Here is a 21,176-nt window from a genome sequence, read left to right on the forward strand (position 1 = left end):
ATGCTTCTGCCAAAGGAACCCCAGGGGAAAGTGAGGGCCATGCGCAGCTCAGTTTACAGAAGTCCTGTCCAGCCGCAGAGTATGGGCACTGGAGGGCTATGGGGAAGCGCTCAAGGCAGGGAACATCCTGTTCTGACAAGCACCCAGAAGTCTAAGACCTTAATTTTTCCAGCTGAGAGTGTTAGCTAAGGGGTGGTAGCCTGGTCTGCTTTACTAATTTTATTTTATTTTGTAGAGACAGGGTCTCACTCTGTCACCCAGGCTGGAGTACAGTAGCATGATCCTAGCTCATTGCAGCCTCAAACTCCTGGGCTAAAGTGATCCTCCTGCCTCAGCCTCTGGAGTAGCTGGGACCATAGGCATACGCCATCATGCCAGGCTACTTTTTAAATTTTTTTGTAGAGACGGGGGTCTCACTGTGTTGCCCAGTCTGGTCTCAAGCTCCTGGCCTCAAGCAATCCTCATGACTTGGCCTCCCAAAACACTATAATTGCAGGCATGATCCAGCCGTGCTAATTTTAAACAATAGGAGGCATTTGGGATTGGAGTCAAGGTGGATTAGGTTGGCCTCTGGACGGCTGTGAAGGGACAGCCTTTCTGGGCCTCAGTTTCCTCTTCTGCAAGGCGAGGCTCCTATGTGGGAAGTTGTAAGGGGGAATAAGACCTAGCACATCAGGCTGTGAGCACAGACCAGAGGGAATGACGGATGGCAACCACGATTGCTGTATGCACCTCGCCTGAAAATCTAAGCCTTCATTCATGCAGCACTCCAGTGCTCCTTGGCCTCCAAATATGCTTCCTGTTCCCGGCTGGTGACATCTTTCTTTGGTTGTGTGTGTTCTCCCAAGTGATTTTCTCTTTAACAACAATTATGTGAGTGTCACTTTATTCTCATACAAAGAATCTTGATGTTCTTTATTTTATTTTTTTTAATCTTCACGATACTCCTCTGAGGTGTGGATTTTGTTATTCCCTCCCTCTTATAACTGAGGAATGAAAGTACAAGTTGGAGTTCAGGGACTGGTATGTGGCAAGCCCAGGTTTGAGGCCAGAACATCTGCCTCCAAGCACTATGCTATTTGTACATTAAGTACCTGCCAACAAGGAGATCCTAAAAATAAATGGCACATGCCTGGTGCTTTCAAAATAGTTTGAATGAGCCTAGTACAATGCCCTTGTTTTACAGATGAGGAAACTAGAACCTAAGGGAATGTCTCTGTGGCTTTATTTATTGTAATCCCAGAACTTTGGGAGGCTGAGGTGGGGGGATTGCTTGAGCCCACAAGTTCAAGACCAGCCAAGGCAATATGACAAAACCTTATCTACAAAAAAAAAAAAGGCCAGGTGCGGTGGCTCATGCCTGTAATCCTAGCACTTTGGGAGGCTGAGGCAGGTGAATCACGAGGTCCAGAGATCAAGACCATCCTGGCTAACACAGCGAAACCCCGTCTCTACTAAAAATACAAAAAAATTAGCCGGGCGTGGTGGTGGGCGCCTGTAGTCCCAACTACTCGGGAGGCTGAGGCAGGAGAATGGCGTGAACCCAGCAGGTGGAGCTTGCGGTGAGCAAGACTGCAGTCCAGCCTGGGCGACAGAGCGAGACTCTGTCTCAAAAGAAAAAAAAAAAATTAGCTGGGCAGGGTGTTGCATGCCCATAGTCCCAGCTACTTGGGAAGCTGAGGCAAGAGGATCACTTGAGCCCAGGAGGCAGAAGTTGCAGTAAGTCAAGATTACACTATTGTTCTCCAGCCTGGGCAACAGAGCGAGACTCTATCTCAAAAAATAATAATTATGATAATTAACAAAAAATATTTATTTACTTATTTTTAGAGACAGATCTTGTTCTGTCTCCCAGGCTACCATGCAGTGGTAACATTGTAGTTCCCTGCAACCTTGAATTCTGGGTTCAAGCCATCCTCCTGCCTTAGTCTCCTGAGTAACTGGGACTGCAGACATGCACCACTACACCTGGCTAATTTTTTTATGTGTTTGTTTGAGACGGAGTCTTGCTGTCACCCAAGCTGGAGTGAAATGGTGCAATTTTGGCTCACTGCAACCTCTGCCTGGATTCAAGCGATTCTCCTGCCTCAGCCTCCCAAGTAACTGGGATTACAGGCGTCCGCCACCACACCCAGCTAATTTTTGTATTTTTAATAGACACAGAGTTTCACCATGTTGGTCAGGCTGGTCTCAAACTCCTGACCTCAAGTGATCCACCTGCCTTGGCCTCCCAATGTGCTGGGATTACAGGCATGAGCCACCCCACCCGGCCTACCCCTGGCTAATTTTTAACTTCTTTTGTAGAGATGAGATTGTGATTTTTTATCCATGCTGGTCTTGAACCCCTCCGTTGCTTTTTTTTTTTTTTTCTGAGACGGAGTCTCACTCTGTTGCCCAGACTGGAGTGCAGTGGCCGGATCTCAGCTCACTGCAAGCTCCGCCTCCCGGGTTCACGCCATTCTCCTGTCTCAGCCTCCCGGGTAGCTGGGACTACAGGCGCCGCCACGTCGCCCGGCTAGTTTTTTGTATTTTTTAGTAGAGACGGGGTTTCACCGTGTTAGCCAGGATGGTCTCGATCTCCTGACCTCGTGATCCGCCCGTCTCGGCCTCCCAAAGTGCTGGGATTACAGGCTTGAGCCACCGCGCCCGGCCCCCTCCGTTGCTTTATACATTGAAAGCAAACTGCTGTCACCACAAAACATGCCTTGAAAACAAAATATCATTCCTATATTTGGTGCACATCTGGAGTTTAAAATCCTGAAGGATACTGGCTAGCAAATATGCTGAAGTTCATGATGGTTCTTGGTTTCCATGGGCCTAAAAAGGAGGGAGGACGCCCTCACTCTGTCCCTTCCAAGTCTCTCTCCTGAGTTGCTTACCTGTCCTCTGATTTGTCCCTGCTTTGACTGATAATTGGTTGCTGGTATGGATGGCGCTGAATAAATGGTGAAATATGTCACCGGGACCCTGCAGGTCATGATAATAACTAGAATTGTATGGGGCTTCTATTGTATCAGCCACTGTTCAAATCCACACAGTAACCCTATGAAGTTGGCACTATCGTCATCATCATCATCATTGTCATCACCAGTCTGGAGAAGCAGAAACTGAGGCACAAAGAGTTTAAGTCATAACTTGCCCAGAGTCGTGAGAGCTAGCAAGTGGAATGACAGAGCTGGGTTTCCAAAGGATTTCAGGTAGAATGAGCCTCAGTTATTGTCCCCCGATAGTTCAAGACCGAACCTTGAACTCTACCCCCCAGCAAGCGATGGGCTGGATCCCAGCTACACAAATGGTTTGAGGTGTAGGGGTGCTCCTCTCTTCTTTCCCTGCCCTGCTGGGAGGCAGGGTTCTGGGTTTCCCTGCTCTGCATCTCTGGGTTGGCAATCAAGGTCAGCCTTAGCTCACCTCCCTCACCTCTTGGGCACTGCAGAACTGGGGTGAGATGGATGTTTCTCTGGACCAGGGGTTTAGGGTCATGCTGCTTGGAAGCAGGAAGATGGAGGACTTGGGATCTGTGTCCCTCGGTGGTCTCACCACTTACGCCTGTCTGTGGACTTCATACACTTGGCTGTAATCACGTGTTTACAGGTCTTTCTCGCCTAAATTAGATAAGGTTTAGATCTAGGTGCTTTCACTACATCTGACTTTTTTAAATCCCTAGCACCTCGCATGGTGCTAGTACAAAGTAGAGGTTCAGTGAGTAAATAAATGAGACCAGCACACCTACTTTCAGGAAAAAGGATTGAGCAAAGACTGGCAAATATGTGGATGAGGATTAACACTTTTGTCCCCAGATTGTAGTAGTCTCTATACTTGAATACAGTTCATGGGAGTTAAGGTGTAATGTAGGTTTTTTGGGGTTTTTTTTTTTTTTTTTTTGAGACAGAGTCTCACTCTCATGCCCAGGCTGGAGTGCAGTGGCACGATCTCAGCTCACTGCAACATCTGCCTCCCGGGTTCAAGCAGTTTTCCTGCCTCAGCCTCCCAAGTAGCTGGGATTACAGGCGCATGCCACCACGCCCAGCTAATTTTTGTATTTTTAGTAAAGACAGGGCTTTGCCATGTTGGCCAGGCTGGTCTCGAACTCCTGACCTCGGGTGATCCACCCACCTTGGCCTCCCAAAGCCCTGGGATTACAGGCATGAGCCCCTGCGCCCAGCCTGAATCTCTTTTTTGGTAAATGAGGTTTTTTTTTACCTCTGTATTTTCTCTCTTCCTCTCCCCTCATTGTCCCGTAAAATTACTTTTCAAAGTTTTAAAAAATCCAGCCAGGTGCAGTGGCACACACCTGTAATCCCAGCTCCTCAGGAGGCTGAGGCGGGAAGATCACTTGAGTCCAGAAGTTTGAGTCTAGCCTGGGCAACATAGCAAGATTCTGTCTTTAAGGAAAACAAAAAACAAAAAGAGGCTGGGTGCAGTGGATTGCTGGAGACCAGGAGTTCCAGCCCACCCTAGGCAACACGGTAAAACCCTGTCTCTACAAAAAAATATATACAAAAATTAGCTGGGTGTGGTGACACATGCCTGTAGTCTCAGCTGCTCAGGAAGCTGAGGTAGGAGGATCACCTGAGCCCGGAGGTCCAAGGTTGCAGTGAGCCACGATGGCACCACTGCACGTCAGCCTGAGTGACAGAGCAAGACCCTGTCTTAAAAAAAAAAGAAAAAAAATTTAAATTAAAACTAAAAGTAAATATTTGTTGTTTTTATTATGATTCTTGAGCCAAGTAATCTATAATAATAGCATTTCCATTTATAATTTTTTTTAAAAGCAGAGTTAATAAATGCTTTGTTTTAAAAATGTGCTTAGTTTTCATTTAGGTTTTCCCAAACCTTCCAGAAGGTCTTGCACACAGTCATAGTAAGGTCTTGCACACAGTCGGACTTCTAGATTTATCTGCCCATTTTTTCCTTCTCTCCTGAATTAAGACAAGATTTGGAGTGACGGTTTGGCTGCTCCAGCCCTGCCACACAACTGTCAATGTGGGGTTCCCTGAAGCCCTAGTCTTTCTATAATTTTGGCAGAACACGTCTTACTGTATTATTTCTGAAATGTCTCTATGGCCAGGCGTGGTGGCTCACACCTGTAATCCCAGCACTTTGGGAGGCTGAGACGGGAGGATCTTTTGCAACCAGGGGTTTGAGACCAGCCTGGCCAACATAGCAAGACCCTGTCTCTAAAAATAAAATTTAATTTAATTTAAAGAAAAAGAAAGAAGTATATGTTATACTTTTACTTGATTTGTGTTTGGCTGGGGATAAGATGCAGGTTGAAATGAATTTTCCTTCAGATTGTGAAGGCATCGAGGCACTGTTTGCAGGCTTCCAATCTTGCCATTTAAGACATTTTATGCCCTTCTCATTCCCTGTCCTTCTATATACCTGAAAATCCTATAAAGGATTTTCTCTTTATCTCTAGTACTGTGAATTTCACAATGATGTTAACTGAGTGTTTTGAATTCATTGCACTACTTACTGAAAGAGGAGCTTCAATTTCAGAAAAATTTCCGGCTTCTTTGTTTTTTGTTTTTTTTTTGCAGCCTCCTCCTTGTGGGCTTAAGCAGTCTTCCTGCCTCAGCCTCCCAAGTAGCTGGGATTATAGGCACATGCCACCATGCCCGGCTAATTTTTGTATTTTTGGTAAAGATGGGTTTTCACCATGTTATCCAGGCTGCTCTTAAACTCTTGCTCTCAAGTGATCTACCCACCTCGGCCTCCCAAAGTGCTGGGATTACAGGCATGAGCTACGAACACCCGGCCTTTCTTCATATTTTTAAAGTAAATTCCCTTTTATTAGTTTCTCTTTTCTCTTTCTACACTTACTGCCATCCAATATTGGACCCCTAATTTATTATCCTTTTGCCTGTTGTTCATCTCTTGTCCTTTTGTTTTTCTTTTTTTTTTTTTTGAGATGGAATCTTGCACCATCCCCAGGCCAGAGTGCAGTGGCACAATCTTGGCTCACTGCAGCCTCCGCCTCCTGGGTTCAAGCAGTTCTCATGCCTCAGCCTCCTGAATAACTGGACTACAGGTGTGCATCACCACACCCAGCTAATGTTTTGTATTTTTAGTAGAGATGGGGTTTCACCATGTTGGCCAGGCTGGTCTTGAACTCCTAACCTCATGTGATCCCCCCGCCTCAGCCTCCCAAAGTGTTGGGATTGTATACGTGAACCACCGCACCCAACCTCTTTTGTTTTTCTTTAAGGTTTTCTGCTTCCTTTATTACCTGTTTCCTCCTGTTGGTTTGCTTAGATTGTTTATTTTTTGACACAGGGTTTCACTCTGTCACTCAAACTGGAGTACAGTCGCTCGATCTTAGCTCACTGCAGCCTTGGACCTCCTGGGCTCTGGCGATCCTCCCACCTCTGCCTCCTGAGTAGCTGGAACTACAGGCGTGTGCCACCACACTTGGCTAATTTTTGTCTTTTTTGTAAAGACAGGATTTCACTGTGTTGCTCAGGCTGGTCTCAAACTCCTGGGCTCAAGCAATCAGCCTGCCTTGGGCTTTCCTTTCTTTTTTTTTTTTGAAAGACAGGGTCTCGCTCTTTCGCGCAGGCTACGGTGCAATGGCATGATTATAGCTCACTGCAGCCTCAACTTCCTGGGCTCAACTGATCCTCCCACCTCAGCCTTCCAGAGTGTTGGGATTACTTATAGGTGTGAGCCACTGCACCAGGCCTGGCTGTTTTTATTTAAGGGTGGGGAACTCAGGAGCTGACCAGGAGTCCCTTGTGAGGCCCAGAGACTGATGGGTTCCATTTGGTGGCTAGCTGGTTTTATTCACTGCGGACCCCCGTGCCACAATCAGTTTCTGTAGGTCTTTATCTTCACTCTTTATTCTGAAGCAGGGGAAAGGAGAGGGCTTAAGGCTCACCATTCAGGAGGTCAACTTTAATTTCCCTGTCACCCCTCTCCTTGGGGCAAGGGACACCTGGCACCCCTCTGGTAAGTTTGCTCAAGAGAGTAAACCTCAGGGCAGCTGCTAGATGCTGGTAAGAACCTGGGGTTTCCATTTTCCATACAGACTTCCAAGCAGTCTCTTTGTTATCAGCCCCCATCCCCAGATTCCATGCTGTGCCTAATTCCTGAACCTTCCTGGGGTTCTCTGGGGCAAACGGAGAACTTGCTCCACCCCCATCTCCCTGCATTTCAGTGTCACCCGCTTGCTCCCCTTGAGATTGTTGACTGCTCCCGTACTTGCTTCTGTCTTTACCTGTTGTGATTTGGGGTGACAGTTGGAGCTCTCCCTTCATCCAGGTTGGAGAACATGCTTGTACTTCTCATTCTTGGTGTTTGGCATGACTTTTGAGAGGAGCAGGAGAAAAATGTCATGGCTCTGCCATCTTGAAGTCGCTTTGATCCTCAAAAGCACTTCATACTCTTTGTTTGTGGTGACCTAGTAGAGGTGGGTCATTTACCCCAGTGTAGAGAGGGGTCCAAGACAGGCCTGCTGAGGACATAGGACCTCAGCTAAAGAGGTTTTGTTTTCCTTTTATTTATTTATTTATTTTTTGTGACAGAGTCTCGCTCTGTCTCCCAGGCTGGAGTACAGTGGCACGATCTCAGCTCACTGCAACCTCCGCCTCCCAGGTTCAAGTGATTCTCCCACCTCAGCCTCCTGAGTAGCTAGGATTAGGTGTGTGCCACCATGCCCGGCTAATTTTTGTATTTTTAATAGAGGCGGGGTTTCACCATGTTGGCCAGGCTGGTCTTGAACTCCTGACCTCAGGTGATCCACCTGCCTCAGCCTCCCAAAGCGCTGGGATTACAGGAGTGAGCCACTGCGCCCAGCCTGTTTTGCTTTTAAAGATGAGATCTCGCTGTGTTGGCCAAGCTGGTCTGGAACACCCAGCCTCAAGTGATCCTCCAACCTTGGCCTCCCAAACTGTTGGGATTTACAGATGTGAGTCACTGCGCGCAGCCGTAGCCCCCACCTTTGGCTAAAGTTTTATGTGGAGGCCACCCTAGCATGATGCCACTCCACCTGCCGAACACGCACACAGAGGTTTCTATCAGAGCACACCTGACCAGCAGCCCTGAAGGGACCTTGGCATCCATCCCGCCCACTCGTGTTTCCATTTCCTGACCTTGTACATGGGCCAAGTGTCCCAGCACCAAGAAGCTCTGCAGCGGGCATCTTCAGCCAGGCTTTGAGGTTTGTCTTTTTTTTTTTTTGAGACAGAGTCTTGCTCTGTCTCCCAGACTGGAGTCCAGTAGTGCAATCACCGCTCACCACAGCCTCGATCTCTCAGGCTCAAGCGATCCTCCCACCTCAGCCTCCCACATAGCTAGGACTCCAAGCACATGCCACCACACCTGGTTAATTTTTTAAAAATTTTAGTAGGCCAGGTGCAGTGGCTCACGCCTGTAATCCCAGCGCTTTGGAAGGCCGAGGCAGGTGGATCACCTGAGATCAGGAGCTGAAGACCAGCCTGGCCAATGTGGCAAAACCCTGTCTCTACTAAAACTACAAAAATTAGTGAGGCATGGTGGCAGGCAACTGTAATCCCAGCTACTTGGGATGCTGAGGCAGGGAGAATTGTTTGAACCCAGGAGGCGGAGGTTGCAGTGAGCCGAGATTGCGCCACTGCACTCCAGCCTGGGCAACAGAACGAGATTCCATCTCAAAAAAAAAAAGAAAGAAAAAAGTTGTAGATAAGGTCTTGCTGTGTTGCCCAGGCTGGTCTCAAACTCCTGGGCTCAAGCAATCCTCCCACCTCAGCCTCCCAAAGTGCTGGGATTGCAGGTGCGAGCCGCCTCACCCAGCCTTCGGCTGACTTTCTGAAAGCTGCTGTTTACTCCTCACAGCCCCCTCCCCAACTAAAATACTCTGATTTTATTAGGTAAAATTAGGATTCTTATTTTTAAGTAAGTGTGGTAGCCATAGGACAAAGGGCACAGAGGCTTTTTCTTTCCCTTTTAAGTATAATTAATGATTTAATTTTTTTTTTTTTTTTTGAGACAGAGTCTTGCTTTCTCTGTTGCCCAGGCTAGAGTGCAGTGGCATGATCTTGGCTCACTGTAACCTCTGCCTCCCAGGTTCAAGCAGTTCTCCTGCCTCAGCCTCCCAAGTAGCTGGGATTACAGGCATGTGCCACCACACCCAGCTAATTTTTATATTTTTAGTAGAGACAGGGTTTCACCATGTTGACCAGGCTGGTCTTGAACTCCTGACCTCAGGTGATCTGCCTGCCTCGGCCTCCCAAAGTGCTAGGATTACAAGCATGAGCCACCACACTTGGCCTGTTTTTTTGTTTTGTTTTGTTTTGTTTTGTTTTGAGACAGGGTCTTGCTCTGTCGCCCAGGCTGGAGCGCAGTGGCGCGATCTCAGCTCACTGCAGCCTCTGCCACCTAGGTTCAAGCGATTCTCCTGCCTCAGTCCAGAGTAGCTGGGATTACAGGTGTGTGCCACCATGCCCAGCTAATTTTTGTATTTTTGGTAGAGACGGGGTTTCACCATGCTGGCCAGGCTGGTGAAAGCAAGATCTTCAAGAAGTTATTTGTACTCCCATGTTCATAGCAGCATTATTTACAACAACTGAGAAGTGAAAGCAGCCCAGGTGTCCATCAGTCAGAGGAAAGGATAAGCAAAATATGCACACACTCACAATGGGATATTATTCAGCCTTCAACAGGAAGGAAATCCTATCACATGCTACAGTGTGGAGGAACCTTGAGGACATTCTGCTAAGTGAAATAAGCTGGTCAGGAAAAGGTAAATCCTGTATGATTTCACTATATAAGATATCTAGAGTAGTCAAATTCAGAGAGACAGAAAGTAGAACCCTGCTTGCTGGGGCCTCGAGGGAGGGGGGAAGGGGTGTTGTTGTTGAGTTTCAGTTTCGCATGACGGAAACGTTTTTGGAGATGATTGGCGGTGATGGTAGCACAACACTGAGAATTTACTTCACACTGCTGAACTGTCTCCTTAAATTGTTTAAGATGGTCAATGTTATGTGTATTTCACCACAATTTTAAAAAAATCACCAGGGGCTGATGCCCTTTAAAAAGGTTCTCCAGATGGTTGCTGGCCCATGGGCTCTTCTTTGAGAGTATTGAATCTTAACTCTTGGGTTTCACTCTATGGTAAACAAACCAATAACAACAAAAAAAGTGTGGCTCATGCCTGAAACCCCAGCACTTCGGGAGGCTGAGGCCGGTGGATCACTTGAGGTCAGGAGTTCAAGACCAGCTTGGCCAACATGGTGAAACCCTATCTCTACCAAAAAATACAAAAATTAGCCGGGCGTGATAGCACATGCCTGTTGTCCCAGCCACCGGGGAGGCTGAGGTGGGAGGATTGCTAGAACCCAGGAGGCCGAGATTGCAGTAAGCCAAGATCATGCCACTGCATTCCAGCCTGGGTGACAGAGCAAGACTCCATCTCAAAACAAACAAAACAAAAAGCAAAGTTGGGGGGAAACAAAAAGAGGGGGGAGACTCTCGCCGAGTCTCAAAGATTAAGAAACAACAGAAAAAAAGTGGTCCCATCTGGAGCCAGGATGTCCAGCCACGTGTCCACTGCGTCCCCACCCCGCTGCCTGGACCCTGCGGTCTCTGGGCTGCCCTCCCCTCTGGGGAGGGGAGATTGTACAACCTCGAGCCTTGCAGAGTGGAGCAATGCCACATCTGGCTTCTAGAACCGAAACAAATCGGGGTCACTTTTAAAAAAAGAGAGTTAGAAATTGGTCTTCCCTTACCTCCCCTCACTGTTGCCCTGGCCCTGCAAAGAGAGGGCACCACTGCCCTCCATTTGTAATCTATTGGGCTCATAGGCACTCAGACCTAGAAGGTGCATGGGTCTTTATTTTACAGATGAGGAGACAGAGGCCCAAAGCAGGGAGTGCAAGGAGCAGCGCGCATAGGGTCACACAGCTGACTGGGAACGGAGCCCAAATGCACTCTGGTTCTTTCCTTTACACCCCTCCTCCCAAGAAACAATTGTATGCTGGAGTCCCACAGGCAATGAGCAGGGCTGTCAGCTTCAGCATCACTGCCTCTCCTGCAAGGGGACAGGAGAGTAAGACGAGTGACCGCCTGGAGGGGCTGCAGCCAGACTAGAGGAACATGGCCAGCAGGTGAAGTTTCTCTTTAGGTGTCTCTCTACATTCCTCTGCCCTTCTTCAGCATCTCAGGTCCTCCTCAGCACAGAGCCCCATTTCATGAACTCACACTCAGTCTCCGAGATGGAAATTGGTGCCTTTCAGGGGTTTACAGAGAGTCCAGTGCTGAGGATCAAGAAATGAATCTCAATATATACAACTATTATGGATCCATAAAAATGAAAAATGAAAAAAGTAAAATAAAGCATAAGAAATGAATCTCAGCTTTTGGAATGCCACTCATCATAGCCCCTAAGTGAGGGAGAGATTTCAAGGTTATTGCTAAGGAAGAGCATTCCTGAAGTCCTTAAATCATGATTCCCAAACTTGGGTTATTCATATTTTATCTGCACAATTATTACTATACCTTGCATTCCACTTATACAGATATTTAACATTTCTTTATATCACCTTAGCTTTTGAATTTAGCTTACATTATTTTATTATAGAATCTATAACATAGTATTATATTATTTGTACATTAAAAGGAATTGCTATCACTACTATATGTGGAACACCAGATTCACTTGCCATAAATAGAAGGTAGCTATAAAAAGATATAAAGGGGCTGGGCACAGTGGCTCACGTCTGTAATCCCAGCACTTTGGAAGGCCAAGGCGGGCAGATCATGAGGTCAAGAATTTGAGACCAGCCTGGCCAACATGGTGAAACCCCGTCTCTACTAAAGATACAAAAAGTTAGCTGGGCGTGGTGGCACACGCCTATAATCCCAGCTACTTGGGAGGGTGGGGTAGGACACCTCCAAGGTCAGTGATACACTGGCAGGACACACTGGGGGCCTCACAAAGGAGAGGGGCTCAGCAAGAGAGCCTTTGGGGGCAAGGAGAGCCCACCCTTCACTCCTGCCTCTGGCTCTTCTCCGCAAAGCCCAGGCATTTCTTTTTTTTTTTTTTTTTTTTTTTTTTTTTTTGATGTAGGGTCTCACTGCAGCCTGGACCTCCTGGGCTCAAGCAATCCTCCCGCCTCAGCTTCCTGAGTAGCTGGGACTACAGGCACGTACCATCATGCCCCGCTCATTTTAACTTTCTTGTAGAGATGAGGTCTCTCTAAGTTGTCCAGGCTGGTCTCAAGCTCCTGGGCTCAAGCAGTCCTCCCACTTTGGCCTCCCAAAGTGCTGGGATTACAGATGTGAGCTACCACACCCGGCAAAAGTTATTTTTACTACGCTGGTTGAATCACTTAATTTTCTGTTTGGTCATTTGTAAAATGTGGCTATTCTGGTTATCCCACAGGAGTGCTGTAAGGGCAGGACTGAATAATGAATAGAAATGCATTTTTTCCACCATGGTATGTGATTGTCATGGGTAATTAACACTGAGCCCTGGTGGGTGAGTGAGCTGAGGGGCTTTAGGGACAGAGCACAGTGTGCACAGAGCCCTGGGAAGACACAGGTGCAGTTGGTGGCCTGCAGACCCCTTCCATTGGCTCATTCCATGTGAAGGGGAGTCAGGGCCATTTGGAGGTAGCAGAGTTCTGAGTGGCAGCCAGGCTCCCAAATAAACCTCACTACTCTGGCTTTTTTTTTTTTTTTATGAAAAGGAGTCTCGCTCTGTTACCCAGGCTGGTGTACAGTGGTGCAATCAGCTCACTGCAACCTCTGCCTCCCAGGTTCAAGTGATTCTCCTGCCCCAGCCTCCTGAGTAGCTGGCGTTACAGGCTTCCGCCACCACACTGGCTAATTTTTGTATTTTTAGTAGAGACGGGGTTTCACCATGTTGACCAGGCTGTTCTCAAACTCTTGACCTCAGGTGATCCAACCACGTTGGTCTCCCAAAGTGCCGGGATTACAGGCATCAGCCACCGCACCCAGCCTCCTCTGGGTTTTTCAGGAGAATCTGCTGCCTCTACTGCAGCCATGCCTTTAAAAATTGGAAAAACCAGCAGGCAAGAGGTTGCAGGTGGCTTGACCAACCTCCCTGTGCCCTTCTAGGTACCAGGATCATCTATGACCGGAAATTCCTGATGGAGTGTCGGAACTCACCTGTGACCAAAACACCCCCGAAGGATCTGCCTGCCATTCCCGGGGTCACCAGCCCTTCCAGTGATGAGCCCCCCACGGAAGCCAGCCAGAGCCACCTGCGTAATAGCCCAGAAGATAAGCGGGCAGGCGGTGAGTGTCGGGGCTTGGCCAGGCTCTACCTTGGGAAAAGGAATGTATTAGCAATACCCTGGAGTCCATCCACTGGGGTGAATTCCAGGGAGGAGGAATGACAGGGACTCTGCCCTACCCTCTAAGGAGCAGCTCAGAGCCCAGAGGGTGAGAGTAGGGATGGGGAGGTTGAACTCTTCATTGATAGCAACTTTCCCCCTGAAAAGGGTCCAGGCACCTCAGGAAAGGTGATCTGGCACCTTTGGGTCATGTAATTAGTGGGGAGTTTGAAATGGCAGTGGCTGCACACAGCAACTTTCGTAAGCATCTGCCTCTGTATAATTGTCCCCGAAGCATTTCCACTTGGAACACACCCATGATGTTTGTGGTACAAGAGACAAGTTATCAAAGACACAGTGTACTTGTCCTTTGGGAAATTACATGCCTACAAGATAAGAAATACATCCGGATGCCTCCTGTTGGGCTGTTGGTTCCCTAGTGGATCTTTATGAAGGCAGGTAGAAACAATGCAGCCAGTTGTCTCTGCCGATTTGACATTTGGTAGCTGAGTCCTTCCTGCTGTCGCCACCTCCTAAGTAATTAGAGCAGCCACGCTGGTAGTGATGTAAATGAATGCACTCTTTGTGGCATCTTGACTGGCTTGGCAGAGTGTTGGAGTTCTCTGCTGCAAGATGATGCAGCGTAAGCACTTCCAGGCAACTATACTCAGATTGGAACCTGCCAACCCTTCACCCGGAAGGCCATACCCCAGACCCAGACAGGAAGCAGCAGGGACCTCAGCTGGGCTTGCTCTGCTGACAGCAGCAGAATTCATCTCCCCAGGGCCTGCAGGACATGATTCATAATTACCTTGGGAACCTCACAGTACAAGAGAGACAATAGTTGCCTGTGTCTTAGTCTGTTTTTTTATGGCTGTAACCGAATACCTGAGAGTGGGTAATTTATGAAGAAAAGTAGTTTATTTCTTACAGTTCTGGAGGCCGGGAAGGCCAAGGGCATGGTGCCAGCATTTGCTTGGCTTCTGGTGAGGGCCTCCTGCTGCATCATAACATGGCGGAAGGCATCACAGGGCGGGAGGGGCACATGAGAGAGAACTAAGCTGGCTTTTTATAACACTCTCGTGATAACTAGCCCACTCCTATGGTAACCATTAATCCAGGAATGGGCTAATCTATTCATGAGGACAGAGCCTTCATGACCCAATTGCCTCTTAATGGCCCCACCTCTTAATACTGTTACATCAGGGATTAAGTTTCTGTATGAATTTCAAACCATAACATTCCAGCCCTGGACCCCCAAAACTCATGTCCTTCTCATATACAAATATATTCATTTGGTCCCCATATCCCCAAAGACTTAACACGTTGCAGTCCTAGCTCAAAAGTTCAAAGTCCAGAATTTCATCTGAATCAGACAAGACTCACAACATGATTCATCTCAAGCTTAATTTCCTTCCAGCTGTAAGCCTATGAAACTAAACAAGTTATCCACTTTCAAAAAATAGGGACTCTCCCTGGCCCCTAAAAACATCAGCTGGTGGCCAGGCACAGTGGCTCATGCCTGAAATCCCGGCACTCTGGGAGGCTGAGGCAGGATGAATACTTGAGGCCAGAAGTTCAATACTAGCCTGGGCAACAATGCGAGACCCCATTTCTACACAAAATTTTAAAATTAGCCAGGCATGGTTGTGCATGCCTATAATCCCAACTACTTGGGAGGCTGAGGCAGAAGGATCACTTGAGCCCAGGAGGTCAAGGCTACAGTGAGCTATGATTGTATAACTGTACTCCAGCCTGGCCAAGAGACTGAGACCCTGTCTCTAAAGAAAAAAGCAGAAACAACAAAAAAGCCCAAGTGATATAGTTTGGATATTTGTCCCTGCGCAAATCTTATGTTGAATTGTAATCCCTAGTGTTGGAGGTGAGGCCTGGTGGGAGGTGTTTGGGTCATGGGGACAGATCCGTCACAGCTTATTGCTGTCCTCATGATAGTGAATGAGTTCTCTCCAGATCTGGTTGTTGTAAAGTGTGGGAGCGCCACTCCACCCTCTCTTTTGCCCCTGCTTCTTCCATGTGACATGCCTGCTCCCACTTTGCTTTCCACCATCAGGAAAAGCTCCCTGAGGCCTCCCCAGAAGCCAAGCAGAGGCCAGCATCATGCTTGTGCAGCCTGCAGAACCATGAGGCAGTTAAATCTCCTTTCTTGGCTGTGTGCAGTGGCTCACACCTGTAATCCCAGCACTTCGGGAGGCCGAGGAGGGTGGATCATCTGAGATCAGGATTTCGAGACCAGCCTGGCCAATATGGCAAAACCCCGTGTCTACTAAAAATACAAAAATTAGCTGGGTGTGGTGGTGGGCGCCTATAATCCCAGCTACTCTTTTGGGAGGCTTAGGTAGGAGAATCGCTTGAACCCAGGAGGCAGAGGTTGCAGTGAGCCAAAATTGGGCCACTGCACTCCAGCCTCGGAGACAGAGCGAGACTCCAACTCAAAAAAAAAAAAAAATTATTTTCTTTATAAATTACCCAACCTCAGGTATTTCTTTATAGCAATGAAAGAATGGCCTCATATACCAAGTATTCACCCCTTGTTGACCTGGCCCTCTGTCCCCTCTCTCCCCAGGTGAAGAGTCACAGTTTGAGATGGACATTTAAAGCACCAGCCCCTCAGGGCCTTCCTGGGAGGAGTCCCACCAGCCAGGCCTTATGAAAGTGATCATACTGGGCAGGCGCTGGCGTGGGGTCAGTCACCCCAGCCCTTTCTCCCTCACTCAGGGCACCTGCCCCCTCCTCTTTGTGAACACCAGCAGATACCTCCTTGTGCCTCCACTGATGCAGGAGCTGCCGCCCCAAGGGGAGTGACCCCTGCCAGCACACCCTGCAGCTGAGGCCCAGGAAGTGGACAAGAACAAACCCTTCCTTCCAAATGATGAGCAATTCCAGCCTCTCGCTGCTGGGGGCACAACCACCCCTTCCTTAGGTTGATGTGCCTGGGAAAGTTCCCTCCCCCTCCTTCCCTAAGAGAGGAAATAAAAGCCACCTTCGCCCTAGGGCCAAGAGTTGGGCCCTGTCTGAGCTTTTTTCAACTTCGTGTGGTAACTAACACCAGCTGCTATCTGTACAGTGCTTCTTCTTCTTTTTTTTTTTTTTTTTGAGACGGAGTTTCACTCTTGTGGCCCAGGCTAGAGTGCAATGGCGCGATCTCGGCTGATTGCAACTTCCACCTCCCGGGTTCAAGCAATTCTCCTGCCTCAGCCTCCCGAGTAGCTGGGATTACAGGTGCCCACCACCACACCCAGCTAGTATTTTTTTGTATTTTTAGTAGAGACGGGGTTTCACCATGTTGGCCAGGCTGGTCTCGAACTCCTGACCTCAGGTGATCCACCCACCTCGGCCTCCCAAAGTGCTGGGATTATAGGTGTGAGCCACCACTCCCAGCCTTGTACAGTGCTTCTAAAGCATGGGCCTGTCCTTATTTGATTCTGACTCTGATCCTGTGGGTAAGTAAAACAACTGTTATCCTCACTTTATAGCTGAGAAGACTGGCACAAGAACAGGTAAAATAGTGCAGCTGCTGAATGGCACATGGGACTGGGTTTGAGTCCTGCTACTCTTTTTTTTTTTTTTTTTTTTTTTGAGACGAGATCTTGCTCTGTCACCCAGGCTGGAGTGCAGTGGCATAGTCCTAGCTCACTGCAGCCTCGAACTCCCAGGTTCAAGCAATCCTCCTGCCTCAGCCTCCTGAGTAGCTGGGACTACAAGTTCATACCACCGTGCCTGGCTAAGTTTCTTGTGTGTAGAGATAAGGTCTTGCTATGTTGCCCAGGCTGGTCTTGAACTCCTGAGCTCTAGTGAGCCTCCCACCTCAGCATTCCAAAGTGTTGGGATGACAGATGTGAGCCACCACGCCCAGCCCATACCCTGCTATTCTTGATCTCTTGTTTTTCAGTGGCAAGGCAGCTGCCTTGCTTCTGGGCTTTCTCCCGTTTCTCTCAACCCCAAGCCTGTCAAGTTTGGCACCTTCCCCTCAGGGCCCATTCCATGCAAGAATCAAAGGGAAGAGCCCCTGCCTTGGCCAGTGTGGCATCTGATCCACAGGCACTCGACCTTTGCCAACTGATCGCTTTGTGTGAGCTGTCATGGGCGGCACAAACACAGACAAGCTCTCTGCCTTGAAGATTTCATTGAAATGTAAGATTTGCCCAGAAGTAAAGGTAGCATAGGCTGGGCACAGTGGCTCAAGCCTGTAATCCCAGCATTTTGGGAGGCTGAGATGGGAGGATTGATTGAGACCAGGAGTTGGAGACCAGTCTGGGCAATGCAGTAAGACCCTGTCTCTATAAAAAATTTTTTAAGTAGCCAGACATGGTGGTGCACACCTGTGGTCCTAGCCACTCGGGAGGCTGAGGTAGGAGGAACACATGAGCCCGGGAGTTCAAAGCTGCAGTGAGCCACGATTGTGCCACTGCACTCCAGTGACAGAGTAGAGGCTTCATGGAGGTGATGCTACAGCCGGTCCCTGGGAATGAGTGGGTTGGGGGAGGCAGGAGCCCAGTGTTGCCAAGCTCAGATGGTCTTGGGGAGCTGGGGTGTTCAGGGATGGGACATCAAGTAGCCTGCTTTGGTCAGAGCAGGCAGTTTGTATGGGAGAGAATCACTAACAAATGGCAAAAGTAGGATGAGGTTTCTGACGGTCTTGAATGCTAGCTAGGCAGAGATCTTTGCTGAGAAGCAACAGGAATTTCTCATTACAGGGTATGCTGGTGGGTGGATGGCCTATGAACAAGAGGCAGTGGCTGGCATTTACTTAACAAGCTCCGGGCACATAGCACTTGTCCACCTGCCATTTGGAGAGCAGCAGACCTTCAGTGGCCAAGTTGCTTTCTTGGCCTTTTCTGTAGCTGGGTTGCAGCACCCTTCCCTCACAAGGACTGAAAGCAGCTGAGTCCAGGTACGTGGTGATGTGTGGCAGGCCTGGCCTTTGGCACGTTGCCTCCAAGCATGCAGCAAAGTCTGTCCATATGGATGGAAAAGAGAGGCTAGGGATGGGCCACCACTGGTGCAAAGAATAATGAAAGCTTTAGGTAGGCTCAAAGGAGAGATTGGGTCAGCCTTCCCAATCCCTTAGCTTTCCAATAAAAGCATCTTGCTCCAAGGCCAGGCACAGTGTTTCCTGCCTGTAATCCCAAAGCTTTGGGAGGTCAAGGTGGGAGGATCACTTGAGGCCAGGAGTTAGAAAACAGCCTGGACAACATAGTGAGACCCCATCTCTACTACCAAAAAAATTTAAAAATTAGCTAGACATGGTGGCGCACACCTGTAGTCCCAGCTACTTGGGAGGCTGAGGAGGGAGGATCACTTTAGCTTGGGAGGTTGAGGCTGCAGTGAGTTATGATCGCACTACTGCACTGCAGCCTGAGCAGCAGGCTTTTAAACAAAAAAAAAAAAAAGTGGCCAGGTGAGGTGGCTCATGCCTCTAATCCTAGCACTTTGGGAAGCCAAGGTGGGCGGATCACTTGAGGTCAAGAGTTTGAAACCAGCCTGCCCAACGTGGCAAAACCCATCTTTACTAAAAATACAAAAATTAGCCAGGTGTGCTGACACATGCATGTAATCCCAACTACTCGGGAGGCTGAGGCACGAGAATCGCTTGAACCTGGGAGGCGGAGGTTGCAGTGAGCCGAGATTGCACCACTGCACTCCAGCCTGGGTGACAGAGTGAGATTCTGACTCACAGAAAAAAAAAAAAAAAACAAAAAACTCACTCTGACATCCCACCAGAGGTCTTGCCAGCCTAGAGATCCATTTCCCTTCTTGGTCTTACGTCTCAGAGTCTAAGAGACAGGTAAATAAATCATTTAAAAATGATTTATCTGATAGTTCAGGGGCCACAGACAATTTTTCAGGCTGAGCATGGTGGCTCATGCCTGTAATCCAGCATTTTGGAAGGCCAAGATGAGGATCACTTGAGGCCAGGAGTTTGAGAGCAGCCTGGGCAACATGGCAAGACCCCTATCTCTATGAAAAATAGAGATAAAAAGAAGAAATAAAAGAAGTGTTCCCCTTTCCCACTGAGCAAAAGCATCCCCCTGAGGACCCCAGGTGTGTTTTGTCATTTTTGGCCGGGTGCTGTGGAATGGCCACGATCCACAACACAGTCCTTGTCCACAAGGAAGTTAAAATCTTGGGGAAAGCGAGACTGTTGTGGTCCAGCTGAACATGCCTGTGCATTGAGACCTAAAGCTCATAGAGATGCTCACTATAGGGGACCATCACAGTTTGGCCCCTGCCACCCTCCAGCATCACCAAAACCACTGTTTTTGCAATTGGGAAATGCCCTGACAACTGTTGGACAGATACCACATGCCAAGACCCAGAAGAGACAAATGAGTGTTTTTAGCTATGTTGTGTATTCTCAAAGAGCTTACAACCTGATCAGGAGACGAGAAGTACTCCAAGTAGTAAACGGTCATTGGAAATACAAAGCAGTACTTATGTGCTTGTACAGTGAATGGAGGGGAGGCCGTGCATGTCCCAAGTTAGAGGAATCTGAGGTTTGAGAAGCCTTCACGGAGGAGGTGTGGCTTGATAGGACTGGGATTCCTGCGTCATGAATGGCGTAAGGTACAGGAGCCCCCAGGAACAGGTGAGCTGGAGAAGCGTGGACGCGGTTAGGCTTTCTGTGCACGAATGAAGAGGCTGGCCTGGCAGTGGAGATGGGAATGGGCTGTATTGGGAAGAAAGCTTGACACCGTTGAGTGAGGTAGAGGGAGGAGGGATGTGTTAAAGGTTTCTGGTCCAGGAGATCCAGGCAAGAGGTCAGAAAGGAATTGCTGGTTTAGGAATTATGCAGAGTGAAGAGCAAGGAGGCCAAAGATGGAACCGTGGGGAATGTTCCCAGTAAGCAAGAGTGGAGGAGTGTGGGGAGCTGAACTGCTGGTGATTTTCCAACCTCCAGGCTGCTATTGACACAGCTGTGGGCATCGCTCCAACTTCCAGGTAGCCAGACAGGTATCAACCAGGCCGTCTTTTTCCTGGTGCCTTTAGTGCGACAGTTATCAAGATGACTCAAGGAATAGCCTAAGGACATGTGGCCAATCAAGAAGGCTCATACTCGGCTGGGCGCAGTGGTTCACAACTGTAGTCCAAGCACTTTGGGAGGCTGAGGCAGGCGGATCACCTAAGGTCAGGAGTTCCAGACCAGCGCGACCAACATGGAGAAACACTGTCTCTACTAAAAATACAAAATTAGCTAGGCGTGGTGGTGCATGCCTGTAATCCCAGCTACTTGGGAGGCTGAGGCAGGAGAATCGCTTGAACCCCAGAGGTGGAGGTTGTGGTGAGCCAAGATCACGCCGTTTGCACTCCAGCCTGGGCAACAAGAATGAAACTCCATCTCAAAAAAAAAAAAAGAAGGCTCATAGGCCGGGTGCGGTGGCTCAAGCCTGTAATCCCAGCACTTTGGGAGGCCGAGACGGGCGGATCACGAGGTCAGGAGATCGAGACCATCCTGGCTAACACGGTGAAACCCCGTCTCTACTAAAAAAAATACAAAAACTAGCCGGGCGAGGTGGCGGGCGCCGGTAGTCCCAGCTACTCGGGAGGCTGAGGCAGGAGAATGGCGTAAACCCGGGAGGCGGAGCTTGCAGTGAGCTGAGATCTGGCCACTGCACTCCAGTCTGGGTGACAGAGCGAGACTCCGCCTCAAAAAAAAAAAAAAAAAAAAAAAAAGAAGGCTCATAGTCTTGCCACCTGAAAACCAGTACTTCCAGAAGGATGAGATTCAGCAAAAGACTCCAAGTGGTCTTTTCCAGGTATATCCAACCTTTGTTTTTTTTTTTTTTTTGAGACAGAGTCTCGCTCTGTCATGCAGGCTGGAGTGCCATGCCACAATCTCGGCTCACCGCAACCTCTGCTGCCCGGGTTCAAACAATTCTCCTG

At 48.6% G+C, this 21,176-nt stretch overlaps 1 protein-coding gene across 1 annotated transcript in view; it reads left to right on the plus strand.

The window, feature by feature from the left end:
• The window catches only part of EIF4EBP1 (eukaryotic translation initiation factor 4E binding protein 1), a 29,555-nt gene extending 13,261 nt beyond the window's left edge, over positions 1-16,294 (plus strand). The window contains exons 2-3 of the mRNA XM_033230985.1: positions 13,057-13,236; positions 15,859-16,294. Coding sequence (XP_033086876.1) covers positions 13,057-13,236; positions 15,859-15,890 — 212 coding nt within the window. The 3' untranslated portion in view covers positions 15,891-16,294. The remainder of the gene's footprint in view (positions 1-13,056; positions 13,237-15,858) is intronic.
• Positions 16,295-21,176: the final 4,882 nt, after the last annotated feature.

The sequence above is a fragment of the Trachypithecus francoisi genome, unplaced genomic scaffold (genome assembly GCF_009764315.1).
Source record: "Trachypithecus francoisi isolate TF-2019V2 unplaced genomic scaffold, Tfra_2.0 Contig01440, whole genome shotgun sequence".
Classification (NCBI taxonomy): Eukaryota; Metazoa; Chordata; class Mammalia; order Primates; family Cercopithecidae; genus Trachypithecus; species Trachypithecus francoisi.